This window comes from Diadema antillarum, unplaced genomic scaffold (assembly GCF_040938485.1).
Source record: "Diadema antillarum isolate AM-2024a unplaced genomic scaffold, OU_Dant_1.0 seq00001237_RagTag, whole genome shotgun sequence".
Taxonomy (NCBI): domain Eukaryota; kingdom Metazoa; phylum Echinodermata; class Echinoidea; order Diadematoida; family Diadematidae; genus Diadema; species Diadema antillarum.
Genome location: NW_027272024.1, coordinates 459,913 through 482,458, shown reverse-complemented (window position 1 = coordinate 482,458; position 22,546 = coordinate 459,913). Strand labels below are relative to the sequence as shown.

Here is a 22,546-nt window from a genome sequence, read left to right as displayed (position 1 = left end):
GGCCATTTTGAAATTTGATCTTTTTAGTGTTTTTCTATTAAAAAAATCCGCAGGGCTCCTACTCTAATATTGTTTAATAGTCCTAAAGGAATCCGTGTGAAAAAAAAAAATGATGCTTTTATCTGCCGTGTAATGGTAATTTCACTAAGCGACCTGACTATTACGCAATACAGTATGTATAACATATTATAAAGAAATATCAAAATTCAGCATTTTCACCCTAAAAATCGAAAAATTCCAGAGGGCTCCTACTCTAATATCAATGAGTAGGTCCTAGGGGATCACCTCTCCAAATTTGGTGCTTTTATCCCGCTCTGTAACGGTAAGCCCAAATTTTGACATTAAGCGACCTGACTATAATATGTAGTTCTGGAACAGCAAAACTTTGCATTGAGATTCGCTGTTAGCTACCATCACTTGTAGTTATTTGTCCTGTTTAGTCATTGACGTCGCATAGGAATCAACACTTCGAGAGCTAGCCTGCCCACGTGCGACACGAACAGTCGAGCGATCCGCGAATCTTCTCGATCATCATGCAAATACGCACAGAACACGCCGCGCTGCGTTCACGCCATTCCACACCACGAACTTGTTAGCTTGAAACTACAGTGTGCTGCTCCGTCGTGGTGTGAGCATGTGCACGTACGTACACAACAAGCTATGTGGCGAGTTTCTCAGCGAGCCGGCGAAAGGGTCTTTATCAATGAATAAAGCGTTGATTAGACCACTTGTCGTATCTCAAGGGTGCGTTATGAGGAACATAACTGCGTTTTCGTGTGAAATCGTGTGAAGAAACTTCCATAGAAGCGTTCGAGACAGAGCAGACACTAACATTTCGAATATTATTGGGATAAATCCACAAAGAATCGAGCGATTGAAAAATGTCCGTGGTAGGGTTCGACGTCGGGAACCTGTCCTCGTACATTGCCGTGGCGAGGGGAGGAGGCATCGAAACCATTGCTAACGAGTACAGCGACAGACTGACCCCGTAAGTGTAATTGTCGGCACACTGCAGATTTAAAATATCCCTTTAAGTTTATTAAGAATCTACATTGAAGGTGAACCATTTTTTATATTATAGACCGTCTATTTATCATGTTTATTCAAATTCATGTGGGTTTCAGGCTTCAGCTGTGCCCGCCCCACGATTTGGATGAAGGGAGGGCATGAGGGCCGACGGCGGTGTCATAGAGACTAGTGGTAGAGTAGAACTCTAGTGCAGTTCAAGTGTATAGGCTAGATCTAATTCAACCACACGCATGTGTCTTTACCATCCAGCCGCACGCGTGATGTGGTTGTTAGACAGAAAATCCGTCTGTCCAGAGGAGTCTTTTATCATTTTTGAACTTTATCGGCTCTCCTCCAGCTCCATAGACAAGGGGATTGTGTGAAGCCAGACGCAGTCCTTTGCAGAACATATCCCCATTCGCCCCATAAAAAAACAATAATAAAGAATAAAGAATCATACCTATAAAAAAAAAAATAAAAAAAAACTGGGCCTCATTTCATAAAAGATGTTTGTTTGGATAGCAACTCTTGCTGGAATGACAACTTCCAATAGCAATAGCCAATAGAAAGCTGGACTCTTGCTGTTAACCATGACATTTGCATTCCCAGCAAGAGTTGCTATATTAACCCTGGCGCTGGGCGCTGTAACAAGGTATGTGTTGGGGTCGCTGCTGCGGTTTAATACTATCATATCAACTTTTTATGAAACGAGGCCCCCAGATGCTAGATGCACACAGATCTTTCTCGAGCTCGGTCAATGAATGTGGTTGTACTTTTTAGCCACGGCCCAAGTTGCTGGATACAACCAGGGAGGTGGGATGTCACCTCCGTGATACAACCACATGCCCATATTACAAGTGGATACAACCAAAGTAGCAAGCAATGTGGTAAAATCGTATAGATCGAGGCGGTCTACTTAGTATTAAAGGAGAGCTCGAGAGTGGATTGTATCACATGATGCTTAATTTTTGGTGGCGTATGGCACCGAGTCTGAATTCCATGCTTGGCACAGAGGATGAAATAAACACTAACAATAGGGTAAGAGCACCAGTATTCAGTCAGCCATCAGTATTCGGTCACTTATCACTAGTCACCAGCCAGTAAGTTCAACTGTCACAACACATTCAAATCGCGTCAATTCACGTACTTGCACACTCATTCACAACAGGAAACTCCCTTAGCCCCCTCCAAAAATCCATCCAAAATCACAAATTTTACCGTCAAAAGTGCAGAATCGGCGCTACTTTCCCAAAGGGCGCGCGGATAAGGCCCAGTTTTAAGAGTACGGGTCGCCGAAAAAGCGCTGAAAATCGAGAAATAGGCCGTTCTCTCGCGGGATTTTTTGCTTATCGCAAGCTTGGAGTGTGATGGTATCCTCAAAAACGCAAAGGAAAAACAAAATTTCTGTACGTGCCGATACAATGTCTCAATGTGCAAGGGTTGAATGCAAGTGCCGAGTCCCAAGTATTCGGTCACCAACGGGCGCCACAACGTCCCCGATGCAATTTTGCACCAACAAGGTAGCGCGTGCGCGCTTTTCAGCTGCCTTGAACACGCATTGACTTTGAACGCGTGTATCGCGTGACCAAATACTGGTGGCGGTGACCGTATACTGGGGAATTTTCAAGATGATATATTTTGCAATTTTGTGAAATTCTGTGTGATATTTAACAAAATGAAAAATGAGATTAAAGAAAGTTGATATATTTCACATACATTGCTGTAGATATGATGTACAATATGTATGTAGTATTTTAGTATGAAAAATATTGCAAAAAAGCTTAAGTGACCGAATACTGGGGGATGTTACATCAACATGCTAGACTAGCAGCTAGTTTAGTTATTCACGAAGTCATGAAAATTAAGAATTTTACAAAATTATGTAGAACTCTAGATCTATTGTGAATTATAATATTCACTTCAATCTTTGGAAAATAGACTTTCAAGTTATCTTTTAGCATGGTGTAATATTGAATTATAATTCCAGACACGAATTTGTTGATTTCTTTCAGCTTCAGTTCACATCTTATCCATAACACCATGCCAGCATCACATTTACAATGCATACTAAAGTGGGAGTAGTGTCCACTTCACAGCGTAATATACTTACTGACTACGCCATCAGCCTGATGCGCTTGATTTCATGGGATATTTCATGAGGTTTGTGTAGTTTCCATCCGTGAAGTTCCAGTCCAAGTCATCAAGCTATCAGTCAAGGTCATGGGGGTCAATTGTCACCTGACAGGGTCGACTGTGTCAGTCAGGTGACCCCCCAGTTGGGTTAAAGTCACAGTCCGGGTCTGGTTAAGGTCGTGAGGTACAGTAGATGGAGGGGAAGTTAAAGGACAAGTTCACCTTCATAAACATAAGGATTGAGAGAATGCAGCAATATTAGTAGAACACATCAGTGAAAGTTTGAGGAAAATTGGACAATCGATGCAAAAGTTATGAATTTTTCAAATTTTTGTGTTGGAACCGCTGTATGAGGAGACTACTATAGCTTATGAGTCATATGCGTACAACAGTATAAAGAAAATGTAAAGAAAATTTAACATATTTTCATTTTTTTCGCATAATAAAAGAGCACTTGACTTGCCTCTTTCTAAGGGCAGGGGGAATAATATTACCCATAACATATGTCGGTGACGAGTCAAGGGAATGTGTACTTTTTTCAAAAGATGAAATTTTGTGAAAATCTCTTTATATTTTCCTTATATTGTTGTACGCATGTGACATTAAGTTATTCATATACTGCCGTAGTCTTCTCATCCAGCGGTTACTGCACAAAAACTTCAAAAATTCATAACTTTTGAACGGATTGTCCGATTTTCCTCAAACTTTCAATGATGTGTTCTACTAATATTGCTACATTCTCTCAATCCTTATGTTTATGAAGGTGGACTTGTCCTTTAAAACCAACCATCCCCCAAAACCAAATCCCACTACAGTACCCACAATTCACCATATTAGCAAATGCAAATGAGGCTCAAATTTTGTACTGTATGGTAAAAGATCTAACATAAACATTTTGAACAATTTATGTGATGAAATCTTGTTATAAAAATGAGGTAAAATTTCTTAGCAAAGCTACAATTGACCCACAAATATTCCTTCTACCCACGCACCTACAACACAATGCTGTCACTGCACCTACATTGTACTGCTACTGTTGATACCTTCCAGAGGGCTGCCCTACCAATCATCAGAAGGTTGCAGCCTCCTGTAGGGTCCAAAATACTGTAAGCCTGACAGCTTGATTTCTACTTGCTCGCACATGCCAATTTTTTTTTTTTTTTTAATTATTTTTTTTAGAAACTCTATAGTGAAAGCATTTCAAAGCACCATTGGTCAGAGTCTCCATCGCACAATTCATCCCAGTTTTGCTTTCTACGAGCTGCTGCAGGGATTACTGTAAAAGTGGATATTTTCACACAACTTAATTTTTCGCGCTCAACCAGACGAGAAGAGTGTTCTTCAAGGCTAGTCAAGAACTCCCACACTTCCTTAAGCCCCAGTCACATATAAAGACAGATCTTCAAGGATCTGCACAATGATTCGGGGAGATCCTGGGAGATCTGGGATAGTTGCGACCTCGATGGAGTGTCGACGAGCGTTGATATGACTGTACTCACGGTATCAACACGGCAGCTACACAGATAAGGCCGGAAGAGCGCGGCGTCTACAAATGTACATGGACAAACATGGCATCTACACGGATCAATACTGTAGCCACACGGACCATTCCAGATTGCTCTGCCAACACAGCAGTCCCCGGATGTCGCTGGATGTTTTTGACCTCCAAAAGTTGCCATGTTTGCCTCCCGGCTGTCAGGCGTCAACATGGATCTCTCCCCAGATCACCCCGGATCAGATCTGGGGTGATCCGGCATGTCTATGTGACTGGGGCATTACTTAGATACTTGGGTTCTTCTTCATCTTCCGGTAAAGTGCTGCCCTCAAATGGTCGAGGATGAACGCACTGTTTTACTTGGGTGTAGAGATGTAAAGCATCTGCTTATGTGCCCCTCATCACTGTTTGTCTCTGATGGCTTGTATTTCAGTGGGTGGCTTTTTCACTGTCTTTCAAGTACAGACTTGAACTGGTTAATGCTGTTGGCTGTGACTGCTTCTTTTGGCAGAGCATCCCAGTTGTTAATGCTTCCTACGGCAAAAGCATTTTGTCTCAGCTGCAGTGGCCACTGAATTGAATGTCGTCATTATGCAGAGATGTGCGCATCCAAAATTTCCATGCTGTCCGGTAATACCATATCTGGCATTGTGTGTGCAGGCCTCGAAATAGGATTTTGGAGGGGCAAGGCCATTTAGAAAAGGGCACTTTTTCCAAGAGGCCAGGGCACTTAAGTCAGTCAGAGGGGCACCAAGGCCACATTGGAAAGGGCATGTTTGGTGTTTATGAAAAAAGAAAGAAGAAAAACAAACCGAGAAAAACAAACAAACACACACACACACACACACACACACACAAAGTGCAACACACAACAAAAACCTCTTCCCTACAGCTGTAACACATTCCCGATCTCCGCGTTTCTGTCAGGTGAAACAACATTTTTGTCCCCGCCGAACGAGTTCGAGCAGGGGACTATGAAACGGGTTCCGTACGTGTGTGTGTCCGTGTGTCCGTCCGTGTGTCGTAGCGTCCGTCCGTCCGTGTGTGCGTCCGTGTGTGATCAAAATCTTCAATTTGCTACTTCTCTGTCATTTATGAGCCAATTTTGATTCTGTTTGCTTTATATGATAGCACTACATGGGAGCTTTGAAACTTCTACACAGAATTTCAGTCGTGACCTTTGACCTTGACCTTTGACCTATATTGTACATTTTGCTACAAAATGCTACTCCTTCGCCATTTCTAACCCGATTTCGATTCCGTTTGCTTTATGTGATGGCACTAGGTGAGGGCTTCAAAACTTCTACACAGAATTTTGACCTTTGACTTCTTTGACCTTTGACCTTGATTTTTGACCTGTATTGTACATTTTGCTACAAAATGCTACTCCTTCGCCATTTCTAACCCGATTTCGATTCCGTTTGCTTTATGTGATGGCACTAGGTGAGGGCTTCAAAACTTCTACACAGAATTTTGACCTTTGACTTCTTTGACCTTTGACCTTGATTTTTTGACCTATATTGTACATTTTGCTACAAAATGCTACTCCTTCGCCATTTGTAACCCGATTTCGATTCCGTTTGCTTTATGTGATGGCACTAGGTAAGGGCTTCAACAGTTCTACACAGAATATTGACCTTTGACTTCTTTGACCTTTGACCTTGATTTTTTGACCTGTATTGTACATTTTGCTACAAAATGCTACTCCTTCGCCATTTCTAACCCGATTTCGATTCCGTTTGCTTTATGTGATGGCACTAGGTGAGGGCTTCAAAACTTCTACACAGAATTTTGACCTTTGACTTCTTTGACCTTTGACCTTGATTTTTTACCTATATTGTACATTGGCTACAAAATGCTACTCCTTCGCCATTTCTAACCGGATTTCGATTCCGTTTGCTTTATGTGATGGCACTAGGTGAGGGCTTCAAAACTTCTACACAGAATGTTGACCTTTGACTTCTTTGACCTTGATCTTTTGACCTATATAGTACATTTTGATACTAAATGCTACTTTCGGCGGGGACATATTTTACGCACCGCGTAATTTCTACTTTTCCTTGTTTAAAACAGGAATAAAACAACAGTAAGTATTGATTGAAACTCAACACCCTTTCAGGCCAGCCAGGCCAGGCTGCCATGAAACTTCAAAGCACAAGGCAAAGGAATTGGCGTGCGCGTGTAGATTGCTATGATTAGTCTGTGACAGACAGTTCATGACCTCCAAGAATGCGCCAGTACGCGCGGTTTCTTCTGTTGATTGGTCTCTCTCTCTCTCTCTCCACCCCTCCCCATTCCCCAGTCTGGCACCTTGGCATCGTGGGATTTTTCTTTTTTCTTGGTGAACTTGGTGTTCACCAAAGAGATTTTTCTCCTCCCCACCACTAGAGGGCGGACTCTACAATGGAGTCAGTGATTTCATGGGGGCCGCCATTGTTCCACTTAAAAATGGCGGACTTTGCGAACTAAGTATACATTTCTACAGCGCGTATTACGCAAACTTCTGAACTTTTAGGCGAGTACGCACTTGATTTTGGCTGCTCCTCGGTTGCTCGTTTGCTAGCGTGTTAGCACGAGGAGTGAGCCTACGGCTTCGTTGCCATCCAGTGCTCCTTGCGCTCACACAACAATAGTACAGGGCGTATGAAGACTCCGCACTCTAGCAGTCACTGCGGAAAATCTCTTTGGTGTTCACTCTTTATTACTCTATCTGAATATGCGCTGCCTAGCTAGTACATACTCGCGGCCGCTGCGCTGCGGAGGCAGTCGGGACGGTAAAAGCCGGTCGGGCGTACATATACGTACACATCGTCTCGTACCTCGGAAAGATACTTTGAGTTTGAATCAGATATATCGGGACGCGAGTGAACTGAAGGTATGATATTTGAGATCAGGAAAGTTGTTCAAGCTTATTAAAGAGACTTTGAGAAAGGGCATATCATACGTCATAAATAGTAACTTTCATTCTAAAAGGGCACCACGGCCCCAAGAAAAAGGGCACATTTTTTTTGGCCGTAACTTTGATAAAAAAACAAAAGGCATTGCGGCCAACGAGAGCGGCACCGACGGCCATGGCCGTCGGTGGCCGTCGGTTAATTCGAGGCCTGTGTGTGCAACATCACTATGGTAGAAAAAATCTATTTTTTCTTGCATTTTAGATCTAAACAACTTTATTTTCTAAAAATGGTCTCCACTTCATTCTCATCTTCTTCTCTCTGTATGTATGTGTGTTTTGGGTTTTTTTTTTTGTTACAAACTTTGTTTTAATTGCCAGTTTTTTCGAAGAAGATCTTTTTTGTAACCCAGGGCCTCAGGTTTGGTGCATTCCCATTCCGTGATCGACAGCGTCATGGCCATGCCAGCAGCCAGCAAGCCAGCCACGCTGGCACTACAGTTGGCAGCGGTTTGATGACAGCACTACCATGCGTACCCTGTAATGCTGTGTCATTCCATCCTTGTATGCATACAAATATGTGGCGCTGTTCACGCTCTTTTATATGGGGATGAAGCCCATTATTGGTCAATAGCTAGTGCCCAGTCGTTAACTGCGCTCTACTTTGCTCGCTTTAATTTTGACTATGTAACGTACATGCCATCTAATCTGCACTGCGCTAGGCAACGATATGGCGCCCATTGTCAGCCATTGGCCAGACTCCCTGTATTTAAGGGCACTGGTTGTAGCCATGGCCTGATCGAGTCACTGGATACATCCGCACACGTGAGTACAGCCACCACAAGCTGTGTACAGCCCACAGCCCAAACGTCAACATGCTATAAGTTTACAATAAATGTATAATCATTACACCACCATTACGATGAAACAATCCTTTTCATTTCTTACATTTTAGACAAATTTATTGCCTTAAAATAGTTTTTAATTCATTCTTATCGTCTTCTCATTGTTTTTTTTTTTTTTTGATTTGCTACAAATGTTCATCTGTTTCAACTGCAAATTTTCTCAAAGAAGATCTTACTTCCGAACCCAAAATGGCACAAGGCCTCAGGATTGATGCATTCTGTCTTTGTTATCGATGGCACGCCAGCAGCCATCCCTCCCAGCATCGCTGGCCGGCACAGCAGTTAGTGGAGCTTGATGGCAGGGTGTACCCTACATACTTGTACACAGCACAAGCAAGCAGCACAATTCAGAGAATATACATGCATGCTCTTCAGTATGCACATGTTTGTATTTATGTGCACTGCGGCTGGGCAGCTAGAGAATTGTGATGTATCAAGGCTCCATCATAGCATTGCAATTGTTTGCAGTCGATCTGAAGTTCCCCAATCAATTGTAATTTTGTTATTGATCTTGTAAAACAAAGAAAATGAGAATGAAGTGAACAGACATTGTAGGAAACTTAAGTTGTATAGAAGGTATGAGCTTTGAGAGATGATGATATGTGATGTACACTGTACTCATACATTGCGTTTAGATGTGGCCATACACAAACTTAGCAGATTCCCCATATAACTGATGACGATGTCCATCTCCTCCATGTATAGAGAAACTGGAAAGTCGTGTGTGTGGCAGCTGGATTCAGCCACTAGGAATAATGTGACACCCACACACGAATGGCTTGATGGTAAAGACACGCTTGTGGTTGTATACACTGCCTTTTTAAAAAACTGTCTTTGTTTTAGATGTAACAACTTTTTGGCACAAAATATACTTTCGCTCCCACGTACATAAACTGTATCTTGAATTCTGCACACCCAAATTGTGCTAAAATTACAAGAAATATGTAATAGCTTAATTTCCTATCACTCTCATAAATTTAAACCAAATCTACAATTGTAGTATCATGATCATCAATATCGACATCGACTTTCGTGTCGTAGAAAAAAAAACTTGCTCTTCGTGAGTGATCACAACGTAGATGTACACTGCATGCGCAATCTGAAAATCAAAGTTAGCCATCTACAGTAATATACTGCGATTTTGTGCGATGTATCTTTCAAGTAACAGGAAGCTAAAGATCATTTGTGCAAATGATATATAATATGGCAAGTTGACTGAAGTCATTTGAAAAGTGCGGTTTCCAGAGAACTCGTGAACATTCACAGAGACAGACAGGTCCAAGGCTGACACAAGCACACACACACACAGTAGCTCTGTATAGCACTGGTACATAATATGTACAGTTGTTAGCTTTGTGATAGCCATGCCTATCACTCTCACAGGTGTGTAGGCATGCAGTTTGCGAGTGAGATGCAGCCTAGACTTGATCAAACTCTGCCACCTCGCTATCCCGTAGTGCATCAGAAATAGGCTTGCTATGGAGGCATTTGGGCATTGCATTTTGCAATACCTAGGCTTCTTAAAATGTAAGTGTACACATGGCTGTGTAAACTGAATAGCACTCAGGCTCAGAATGACAAAATTTGGTATCTAACTGCACTCACTTGACTAGCAGTCTGTCTGTAAGATCAATAGTATTTGGGCAGGTAGTCTTGAAAGACTGATGTTGCTCATGTGAGTCTTTGAACCTTTATGGTAAAATGCATCGTGCGTGATCATTGAGTCCAATCCAGGAGTAATAGTCGTATCCACACTGTTGGTATGGGAATCTGTTGCTGGCCTGAGTCCCTAGTTTTAGGCTTCCTTTGCTCTCATTTCTCATCATTTTGTTGAGAAAACTTCTCAAAATGCAAAAGAGCTTGATGAACAACTTGCCTCCAAGCTGGCCAGTCCAGTGCAAAGTTCTGCCATGTGGGGCTTTCAGATCCCTTTTGCAGATGTCCTAGTATAAAATGAGACTGTGTTTTGATGCACACTTGCAGTAGTAGTCTGTGAGGAGCTCTGATTTGTTTTATTATCTCCCCACATTTGGTGTGGCTGCTGGGACTGCTGCTTTACTTGGGCAATGCTAGTGATAAATGTACAGCTGTACATACAACGTACTGTACATATACAGCACTGCACATGTACAGTGTGGATACATGTGGATACATTTTATGTGAGTGTTATTTGTGTGAGTTCAAGTGAAGCGTTTTGCGTCAGGTAAACCACTGACTTTTGTCAAGCCTCACAACCCTTGTAGGTGTAAATGTATATTCCACTCGAAGGAATTCATGGAAACTATCTTATTACTGTGGAGAATGGTGCTGCAAGGGGTGCACACACATGGAGTGGCATCAGTCCTTCACCAAGCCTTTTCAAACTTACAAATTACGTATGATGCCTCATCTTGCTAAACCACACATTGATGAACAATTTATTGTTACAATTCATTATTCTGAAAGTTTGTTGATATGAAAATTAATTAAGGTTTGTTATCCCAAAGGTTTATTATTCCAAAGGTTTGTTTATCCACAAATAAAATAAGGTTAATTACTCTGAAGGTTTTATTTCCAAAAATGAAATAGGGTTCATTAATCCAAAAGTCAAAAAAGTTGGTTATTCCAAAGGTCAGTTAATCCAGAACAGTTTAAGCTTCATGTAATTCGAAGGTTCATTGTACAATTTGTACAATGTATTAATTAGTATTATTTATTAATATTTTAATGTTCAGATTGACCTAATGTCATTTTCAGATACAGTGGACTCCCATTATAACGAAGTCCTTGGGACTGGCAGTTTTCTTGATATCGAAATTTCTTTGTAAGCGAACAATTAAACAATAGAAATACATAGAGTGGATAATGTTGCAGCCTGAATTTTTACTTCATTGTAACCAGAATTTCATTATAACCATGTTCGTTATAATTGGAGTGCACTGTAAGTGAACCTCTGAAATAATGCACCGTATTTCATAATCACATTTGCAAACTATTGGAACAATACTTCAAATGTTTGGATTTAAACGAACATCTACCAAGTGTAGGTATAGGGAATTTGTGAGTTTCAGAATGATGAACCTTATTTCATGTTCGAAATAAAAACATTACCCCAAATTACAAAGCTACATATATGCAACATTCAAGTTTATATGCTAAAATTTACTAACTTTGCCATGGATAATGAATGCTAATAATGATAAGCTATCATCTGCTGAAAGGTAACTTTATATAACAAAGTACTGTAGCTGTTATTTTCATTTACAGATAATTATGCGAATGAGAAGGTCACGGACGCTTTTGCGAAATGCCTAACCAACACACATAATCATGTATGGGACTATGCAACGTGCCCATGAGCAACGTGATATCAACCACTGGCAATGCTATGTTCTGCAATCAAGTGACAACATGCTTTTTTTTTTCATTACCCAGTTAGCACTAGCTGGTGCCGATTCTGAGGACATTTTGAAAAAGTCCTTAAAGGACAAGTTCACCTTCATAGACATGTGGGTTGAGTGAATGCAGCAATATTAGTAGAACACATCAGTGAGAGTTTGAGCAAAATCAGACAATCCGTTCAAAAGTTATGAATTTTTGAAGTTTCTGCTCAGTCACGGCTGGATGAAAAGACTACTATAGCATGTGATGTCACATGAGTACAACGATATAAAGAAAGAATAAAGAAAATTCAACATATTTCCATTTTTCTCGCATAACAAAAGAACACTCGATTTCTCTCTTTCAGAAGGCAGGGGGAATAATATTACCCTTAACATACGTCCGTAGCAAGTCAAAGAAATGTGCACTTTATTCAAAAAGTAAAGTTTTGTAAAATTCTCTTTTTATTTTCCTAATAGAGCTGTACGCATATGACATCATACACTGTAGTAGTCTTCTCTTCCAGCAGTGACTGCGCAGATACTTAAAATATTCGTAACTTTTGAACAGCTTGTCCAATTTTCCTCAAACTTTCACTGATGTGTTCTACTATTATTGCTGCATTCTCTCAATCCTTATGTATATGAAGGTGGACTTGTCCTTTAAAGGACAAGTTCAACTTCATACATGTGGGTTGAGTGAATGCTGTAATATTAATAGAACACATCAGTGAGAGTTTGAGGAAAATCGGACAATCCGTTCAAAAGTTATGAATTTTTGAAGTTTCTGTTCAGTCACGGCTGGATGAGATGACTAAGGTAGCTTGTGATGTCACATGTGTACCTCGATATATAGAAAGTATAAAGAAAATTCAACATATTTTTCACTTTTTTCGCATAACAAAAGAACACTTGACTTCTCTCTTTCAGAAGGCAAGAGGAATAAGATTACCCTTAACATACATCAGTAACAAGTCGAAGAAATGTGCACTTTATTCAAAAAGTGAAGTTTTGTGAAATTTTCTCTTTATTTTCCTTATATCGTTCTATGCATGTGACATCATACACTGCAGTAGTCTTCTCATCCAGCAGTGATTGCGCAGATACATGTACTTTAAAAATTCATAACTTTTGAACAGGTTATCGGATTTCCCTCAAACTTTCACTGATGTGTTCTACAATGTACTAATGTTGTTGCATTTACTCAATCCACATGTATACATGTATGAAGGAGGACTTGTCCTTTAAAAAGAAAGCACAGCGCGATCATGTTAGTATGCATAGCCATAGCGGCGATTGCAATCCCATCATAACACGGCCCTGCATAAATCACACAATAGCACTATAAAAACGAAATAAGTTTGGACTGAACTGAACTGAACTATCTCATGCAAAATTCGGCTATTGCATAATGTGTGTGAATGAAGACATACTGGTACTCTGCTTTTGAATAGTGTGAGTAAGTGTACTCATGCTCAGTCGTTCTCCACATTAGGGTCCTAAGTTTTACACACAGAAATATCATTCAAAATCCTGATAAGCGCTTTGCATCAACTGGAAAACTTTAAGATAAAAACAAACATAGATTATTGTTAGGAAACACACAAAAACATGCAGAAATAGCAAAATTTCTTATCAAAAGTAATGTAGTAATGTAAGTAATGTAAGTAATTTTTTTTTTCTCATCACCAAAGTCGGGATGTGGCTTATCCGGCGTTGCAACCTTATCGCCAGCGAATACGGTAAAGTCTTGTCCCCACCTATGTAAACTGATCTAGGTCAGTTATGCATTGGAATGTTGAGGGTGGCTTGTCTCGTCTGCTCCATCTAAATTGACTCAGACCCAGTTCACACTGGTCAAGTATGAGCCATCATCTGGATCCTCATAATTTTACCAGGAAAGTGCTCTGTTTTTATGTATTAAGGTTTGTAGGCTGTGTTGATTTCTTCACATTATACAAATGATGCATCACGCGTTACCCCAGGGTACCGTAGTACCCCGGGGTACCACGTTGTGTAGCACACCTCACGTCCACTCGGGACAGCCGCAGAGAAATGCATGCACTGTGTGTGCGTGTACATAGTCATTCCCATGCCACTGCATGTTACACTACGCATGCATGGCACGCTGTGCTAGCAATAGAGTGAAGAGTGCAGTGCAGTGCAGTGCCAGTGCAGTGCCAGTGCCAGTGCCAGTGCCAGTGCCAGTGCCAGTGCCAGTGCCAGTGCCAGTGCCAGTGCAGTGCAGTGCAGTGCAGTGCCAGTGCAGTGCCGGCCAGTGCAGTGCAGTGCAGTGCCTAGCGTGCGCTAGCTCCAGCACCAAAATAGATTCCACTTTTTGGCAACCCAGGGTACAACCTTTTAAAAAAAATGATAATAATTCAACAAAATGGCTGATCTTTATTTGGTACCCCGGGATATGTCATCAAATAGTGATGAACTTAATATGGCTTGTATTTAATTCCAGTATGCTGGAGTCTTTAAGGAATGGTCATTTTAGACAACTAAGGTGGAGCATTATGTGATATGGTTGGTTGCGATCCGCACGTCAGGATGTTGTCAAAGTAAGATAGATCATGCTAAGATTGCTCTTGTATGCTAGTGTGAAAGAGTCCTTGACATTCAATCAGTGGAAGCCTGCCAGAATATGAACTTGTATTGTTTAGTTCCGGTAGCAAGGAGATATCATGCAATGGGAAGGCTGGCTGGGCTCGGATATGTTCGGGAATCCCCATAGGTAATGTATTGTGTACAGCTTTATCACTGATCACTATGTCAGTACCCTCAGAGCCGAAGAATCTCAACCGGGGTTGAATGTTACTGATGAGCTTAGGCTTCAGTGCATAGGCAATTATGTTCTCTTTGCTTTGGCATCTTTTACAGACTGTAGGTCCTGAAGAAAGCAAGCATTAGTAGCTACTGGGTTGTATTATGTACAGTGAATCTATCAGTACACAGTAGGTGTATTGCTAGAGCTGCGTTTTCACCATGTTCCCAGCAACTACGGCAGCCCCATTTCAGGCCACCGTGGACAAAACGGGATGGACTTGAAACAACGCGGTGAGACGTGATTGACAAACGCGACAGGCCATGATTGCCGTAGATGCAGTGTCAGATTTTTAGACTCAAAAAATATGCCATGGCAGTTCTGGTGCTAATGAGGAATCTTGTATGCAGTGATAAAATGGGGTAAACGCAACAAAACGGGGCGTGGCAGGTAATAGGCCGTAACAAAACTTAGAGCTGTCTGCTGCGGGACGTGACTGAAAATATTGATAGTCTAGCCTGACCAGATGCTGTGAGAACAGCATCTGATAGCTATAATGTTCACCGGGGTGAGGACTGGAACAAACAGGACGAGAATGCAAAGGGGGAATAACAACAAGGGAATGTCTCATCTTCCCATGGCGCACTACGTTTCGGGCAAATGGGGCTGCCATGGCCGCCGGGAACATGGTGTAAATGCAGTCACCCCCCTTCAGAAGAACAAACAAGACAACAAACGAATCAAAATGTATGGATTTGATTATTAATCAGGGATGCCTCCCCAAAAGTAATATCTTGTAATATGTAATCATTGTGATGTTCTTGAGAAATGTAGACTGGCTTAATAACATGTTAAGGTGAAATGCATACCCATATAATAATTATGACAAAGATTTGCATGCTTTATCAGTCGCAGCGGACGGGTGCAATTAACTCACTGTTTTCATTTTGACCTGACCTCGCTTTCCTCTTGAATGAACACATTTCGCACGAAAACCGCTAGGAAAGTGTCGCAGCAAAACTGCCGTAACTTTGATATTTATTCATATTTTTTGATAATCCAAACGGTTATGAAAAGTAAAACCTCATTCTAACCTGCCATTATGTTACCTTTTTTATATAACGACGATAGAATATTCCAAAATGGAGCATAACTTCACTCTCAAAACGGAAAATAATTGTCAGAAATCGTTGCTAAGATTTCACATTTTGAGTTCGTGAACAACAAAAAACTTTAAACTATTTTACTTAGTATGTATTTATTTCCATAACTCTGAAATATCACATTCGAGAAGTCATGTGTCTGGATATGTCTGGAAATAATCGAAAGAGGTGCACTTTCTACCTTCGTTCCGAGCACGAATTTCATAGACATTCGCACACGGGAAGACAGGGTACAGTCCCACGTACCCACATCTTTGTCGCTCTCACAGTCACCTGTACTTCAGTGCCGTACGGCACTGCTGTACTCTGATCGTAACTCGTACCGGGAATTCGTAGTTTAATGTTACTAGTGCAGTAAAATCTGCGTAAAGTCCGAATAATCCAATGTCATGAATTTGCAACTGGTATCATAGCTGATAGATATTCACATTTGCTACAAGTGTACTTTCTTTTTGATAGGCCAGTTCTGATAACATAAATGCTTGTTTTTGAGGTGGCAAAGTCCCCTGCAGCATTGTACTTATCGACACCCTGCGTCCCACTCTCATAGCATGCATGTGTAGTGTACTAGGCATCCGCATCATGCAGCCACCTCGCATCGCACAGTAAAAGTACGCTGCATTGCATCGACCAATCAGGTCGCTGGATCGTAGCAGCATGGGAAAGTCCATTCATTGCGCAAGCGCAAATCAGTTTTTCTTAGAATATGACGTCATTATTCTCGTTTGCTGCTCCGAGATTTCTGACAAGATACATCATTTATTTTCACTTGTAACTTCAAAAATAGGTCTTTAGCAAAGCGAACAGGGCTACATTAAATTTCGCACATGTCTTATGAATATGTATGTCAAGTTTCATGAATATTAAGTGTGCGACCAGATGTGTCTGAAAATAATCGGACGGTAGTTTTCCGAGACAGCGAAACATGAAATGTTGAATAACTTAAAAAGTTCTCGATCGTTTCTCGTGATTTTTCGTATGTAGGTAGAAATCATAATTTTGCATTGATACTGAAAGTTTGAACGATTTTGTTTTAATGTATAGCGGAGATATGAGAAGGTGAAATTTTGGTGAAAATGAGAACGCCCGATTCGCACTGCCTCGACGATGGTTGAAAATTCAAAAAGTTTCGTGGGTTTCGGGGGAGTTATTTATAGTTGTCCGCTGCGACTGTTTATGATTTGTGTAGCCCATACTTAAACTGTGTCCTGTGTACAGACTAAATGCAGCTGGACTAAAAGATAAACCTCAATTATAGATTCCTCTCATCTCATTGGTTAAAAGTGGAGTCATGAAAATAGCTGTGCCCTATTTTTGATCAAAATGACGTCATGATTTACTGCGCCCGGGGCATAGAATCAACTGTGCCCTATGAATAGGTTTGGAGACAGTCGCAAACAACATACACATGGATCGCTCATAGTATGTACGCACCAATGATACGACCGCCGCGCTGTCGATCAACGTTGATTACGAGTGCTGTAAAAGAGACTAGAATCTATATTTTCGGTATCTATATTTCGCAATCTATATTTTCGGTATTTAAAACAAATAATGACTGCTATGAGGGGCACAGTTAAAATTATGTAGGCCCTCAGTGATGTGAAAACCATAACTATGCCCTCAGCTTCGCTTCGGGCATAGTTATGGTTTTCACATCACCTTACAAGCTTGTAGGCCCATAATTTTAACTGCTGCTCATAGCAGTCATTATTTGTATACTGTATTAATTACAGATGTACATTATACATGGTACAATGTATTTGAAAGCACTGCAGATGCATAGTAGTGTATAAAGAAGGCATCCACAAGATTTTATGCATCTACATGATTGTACAGGTGTTGTTCTTGTATTGCGGCATGAGACTGCAGCCCCACATTCATAGCTTATGCTGTATGAAACTCCCGGGATTTATCTGATGTTTCCAGTTCATGTTTTGTTTTTCAGAGGTTTTACTTCACTTTTACACACACAAATACACACATGTATGTACAACTGTACACGTACCAGAAAACATTACACTTTATTACAATGTACATAGTCATGGTGTCTTTTAATGTTTGCTACCCCATGCAAGGGATGATCCACTTGATAGGAAACAAAGGCCCTGATTGCACTTTTGAGGTACAAATTCCATGTTTCCACTCTGAGAACATGAATGAATAAAATATGCCTCCTCATTCTTTGATTCTCTTCAAATTTTCTCTTTCTCCCTCTCCCCCTATCTCCCTATCCAGGTGTATGTTTTATAATATGCCTTTCTCTCTGTTTATCTGTCTTTCAGGAAAACTTAGTGCCCATTATCATTTGGCATCATTTTGTTGAATGATATGTGAAGTATATCATATATTGTGGGGGTCCTTTATCTGTATCATTGTAGTCAAGAAGGGGGGGGGGGAGGGCAGAGAACAGGGCGATCATATACCATCACTCCACATACCATGGATTCCATTTACCGTCCTAGGTCACATTCTCTTGTCCCCTGTCTTTAAACTCTCTTGGCTATGGAAGTGTGCAGTGTCAGGGCCAGTCTGCCCCTGTTGATACATAGTACTAGTCATCATAACATGCTATTTATATAGCTACAATTCATCCATGATGTTTAACCCATCCTTCCCACTAAAGGGCAATCACAACTAGCAAAACATATTTCCTACTGCTGGCTTGTTCAAGATGTATTATGAAGCAAGGACTCTTGCAGATTACTTGCCCAAGGGCTTGCAACTGCCTTCCATTATTATCATTCAGACAATGCACTCCCCATGACTCTAGTACTCCATAGGATTGTTCAATGACACAAAACATTCTCCGTGGGATATAGTGAATGATAAAATTACAATTGCAATTGCTGACAATGCAAGCTAAATGTCAGTGCATGAAAACTGCTTCTGCACGGTCTGTATGTTGTTATATTCTTTGAGTACACAATCTAGACATACAAAAAGGCTACACTGTAAGAATTGCTGATTTTAGGAAAGTCTACTATTTAATTTTGATAACTTATAGTAGTGCCCCTTGAAACTGTCATCCATACAAGTAGTTGAGCCATAGACTTGCTGGAACATGCATAGAACAAAAGACATTCTCATACATCCTGTACATTGTATATTGTGAATTTAATATTTTATTTATCTATTGTTATTGATAGTTTAATAGGAGTATCATCTAGTTTAATTCCTTCTTTATACAATGACCCAACCTCTGATTCCTCAGAAATTGTACTCTATTCATATGAACATCACTTACAAATCTGGCAGATATGGGTTGGATTAACATACATGTATCAATGCAGACAAAAATATGTAAAGGTATAATGTGAGTCAGACTCATTGCTGAAGGAATGCATTGTTCTTTTCTTTGTGTCTTTCCAAACAGGAGCGTTGTCAGTTTTGGTGAGAAGTTACGAACACAAGGTCATGCTGCACGGAGTCAGGTATAGTTTCTGAAACTGTGTATTTGTGTATATTATATTTCCTTTGTGTTTCAGTGTGTGTTTCTCTTAGAGTGTGCATGTCTGCATAAAGTAGCTTGAAAATTAGGTCTCATACAATATGTACCTGTATAACAGTGCACAGTGGGCTGGATTCTAATGGCAAATACAAAGTTATTCCACGTCAGATTTAAATGTGAAAGAGATAGGGGGAAAAAAACTTATGTGAAGTGACAAAACAGATGTTTCATGTCTATGATGTCTACATTAGGTGCGCCCTCATAAGCATTATGTCTTTGGAAGAGAGAAGCTCTCAAATATCTAGAATGCCAGTGAGTGTGTCATGAATGGAGTGATGCTGATGTACTCATCATGTACATTGTAGCCTGTGTACCAGACTGATTTATTTTTTTCTCATCAACACCAGTAGATTCTAAGGCCCAAGTTCACAAAGGTGGTACAAATTTAAACCGTGGTTTATACAAATTTCTTTTTTGAAATACGATTGACAGATTGCGTATGCCAACAGATGTCCAGGAACAAATGGGCATTGGTATGTGCATATCAAAGGTATGCCTATTTCACACTTATTTAGACCATGGTCTAAATTTGTACCAGGGCCCTGTTTTATGAAGAGTTAGAATTGATTATATAGTTGGGCAATTCCGCGGTTAGTAACGTTACATTTAAAGAAATTTAGATATTTATTTTTACTACTAAATCACCATTTATTCATTTCAAGTCAAAATCATTTTAAAACATGTTCATCCTTCCTAGGTCTATGATATAGAAAAGAATGAGTACAATCCAATAAATATTAGAATTGCTATGGCAACTAAAAGGGCTGGTTAGTAACGTTACGAAAAAAGGACATGACAAAAAAATCAATGTCTTGAAACAAAAAGTGTGCAAAATTTCAAGTTACTTAAAACAAAGTGTTGCATTAATTTCAATTATTGCGTCATGACAAATGTTCACACAAATATTTTTAGCAGTTCAACCGATGATTTATTAGCTAGACCCCAAATGCATGGTTAGTAACGTTACGGTTAGTAACGTTACATTTGTCCGGAGTAATTCCGCAGGTCATTTCACCCTTTTGTAATCAACAAAATGTCACATGACTTCTGGAGTATTTAAATGTATTCATCTTTTACCTTTTAGCAAAAATTTGAGGAAAAAATTTCAAAGCAACCCACTGTAATTTGCATTTAAGTGAATTTCAGCATCCCCAGTCCCACACGTACATTTTAAATGATGGTTTCAGATCTCGCAAAATCAATGAATATGAAAAATAAAATCTACTGAATTTGAAAGACCTTAGTGATTGGTGAACATCCATGGCATTAGTTGATACCTAAATTAAAGAGTAAGATAAAGAGGCACATTTCTTTTATCCATGTCATGTCCACCTAACTGCGGAATTGCCCAGTTGATTTCAACTGTACGTCTATGGCAGCCTGTGTAGTAAGGAAATTTAAAATCGATTTTATCTTTTGATAAAACGGGGCCCAGGAGATGTTTGGGTAATTTTGTCTTTTTGTCTTTTGGAATTTATTAAAGAAGAAGAAGAGAGCGCTTCTTCCCAAAGGTACAAATGTTTTAAAATTCATTTGGACTTCACAGAGCTACACTGTACTACTCAAACAAGAACAACAGCAACAGCAGAGATGTCATACGCATTTTTCTTTTCTCTCTAAATCCATGTCTGGTGAAATATTTGATTACCAATTGTATGTTTAAGAAATACAAACTTTGTACAGAACTAAAAAGCTTTCAAATTACTTTTTTTTTAAAAGGATGATTGCATCGCTTTTTGTATCACATTTGTTATCTTGAAGTTTACACTTGAATGTTTGTTTTGTATATATTCTCATTACAGTTCGACCTCGATTATCCGGCCTCCTTTTATCTATTATCCGGACGCGTTCACGCGGTGAAGGACTTTTTTTTTTTCATCCAAAAATTGAGAAAAAAACAGTGACTTTAAACTCAATTAAAATTTCTACAAAACTCACACGATTTACCTACAATATTCCTGACAGAACTAACATAAATTCACACCACATTATCATCGTAAAAGCAAGCAGTCATGATCTATCGGGACTACAATTTTGCGCAGGCTAGCATAGATTACACCACTGTTGCGGGGTACGCTACCTGCCTAGCTGCCATAGTCTGGGTGCCAAAGCCACTTTTTGGGCCTAACCTTGTTTTACCGTCCACCCAATGTTTTTTGATGGTTTTACCCTATTTCGGGGGTGCTGAATCCGAATCTGGATGATGCAACTCTTGCATCCTTGAGGGTTTTGAGATATTCAAGATGGCCGCCAAAATGGCTGCCAAAACCGGAAATTCCCACGTATTTCCTTCTAAATGGTGAGATATTGAAAACAATTGATGGTTTTACCCTATTTCGGGGGTGCTGAATCCGAATCTGGATGATGCAACTCTTGCATCCTTGAGGGTTTTGAGATATTCAAGATGGCCGCCAAAATGGCTGCCAAAACCGGAAATTCCCACGTATTTCCTTCTAAATGGTGAGATATTGAAAACAATTGATGGTTTTACCCTATTTCGAGGGTGCTGAATCCGAATCTGGATGATGCAACTCTTGCATCCTTGAGAATTTTGAGATATTCAAGATGGCCGCCAAAATGGCCACCAAAACCGAAAATTCCCACGTATTTCCTTCTAAATGGTGTGAAATTGGAAGTAATTAATGATTCTCCCTATTTGGAAGGTGCTGAATCCGAATCTGGATGATGCAACTCATGCATCCATGAAGTTTTTGAGATATTCAAGATGGCCGCCAAAATGGCTGTCAAAATGGCCGCCAATTAAAACCGGAAATTCCCTTGTATTTCCTTTTGAATGGTGAGAAATTGAAAACAATTGATGGATCTACCCTATTTCTATGGTGTTGAATCCGAGTCTGGATAATGCAAACCTTGCATCCTTGAGGGTATTGAGATATTCAAGATGGCCGCCAAAATCTCCGCCAAAATCGCCGCCAAAATCGCCGCCAATCAAAACCGGAAATTTATATGTATTAGCTTTTAAATGGTGAGAAATAGAAAACAGTTGATGGTTTTACCCTATTTCGAGGATGCTGAATCCGAATCTGGATGATGCACCTCGAGATAGTCAAGATGGCCGCCAAAATGGCCGCCGAAATGGAACCTCCAATGTATTTCCTTCTTATAAATGGTGAGAAATTGATAACAATTGATGGTTTTCGTCAGTGGCACAGTTTGAACTTGCTGTATGTACAGTGAAACCAGCTCTACTGGATATCTTTGAGTTGGTACGATACAAGTGTGCCAGCAATTAACCCTTCAAGACTACAGATGCGGTTGAATAATTGCAAGATTACACAGTTTCCTCCACGT

At 40.2% G+C, this 22,546-nt stretch overlaps 1 protein-coding gene across 1 annotated transcript in view; it reads left to right on the top strand.

Moving 5' to 3' along the window:
• The first annotated feature begins 674 nt into the window (after window positions 1-674).
• Window positions 675-22,546, top strand: part of LOC139745163 (97 kDa heat shock protein-like) — a 65,796-nt gene continuing 43,924 nt past the window's right edge. The window contains exons 1-2 of the mRNA XM_071655575.1: window positions 675-988; window positions 19,100-19,157. Coding sequence (XP_071511676.1) covers window positions 882-988; window positions 19,100-19,157 — 165 coding nt within the window. The 5' untranslated portion in view covers window positions 675-881. The remainder of the gene's footprint in view (window positions 989-19,099; window positions 19,158-22,546) is intronic.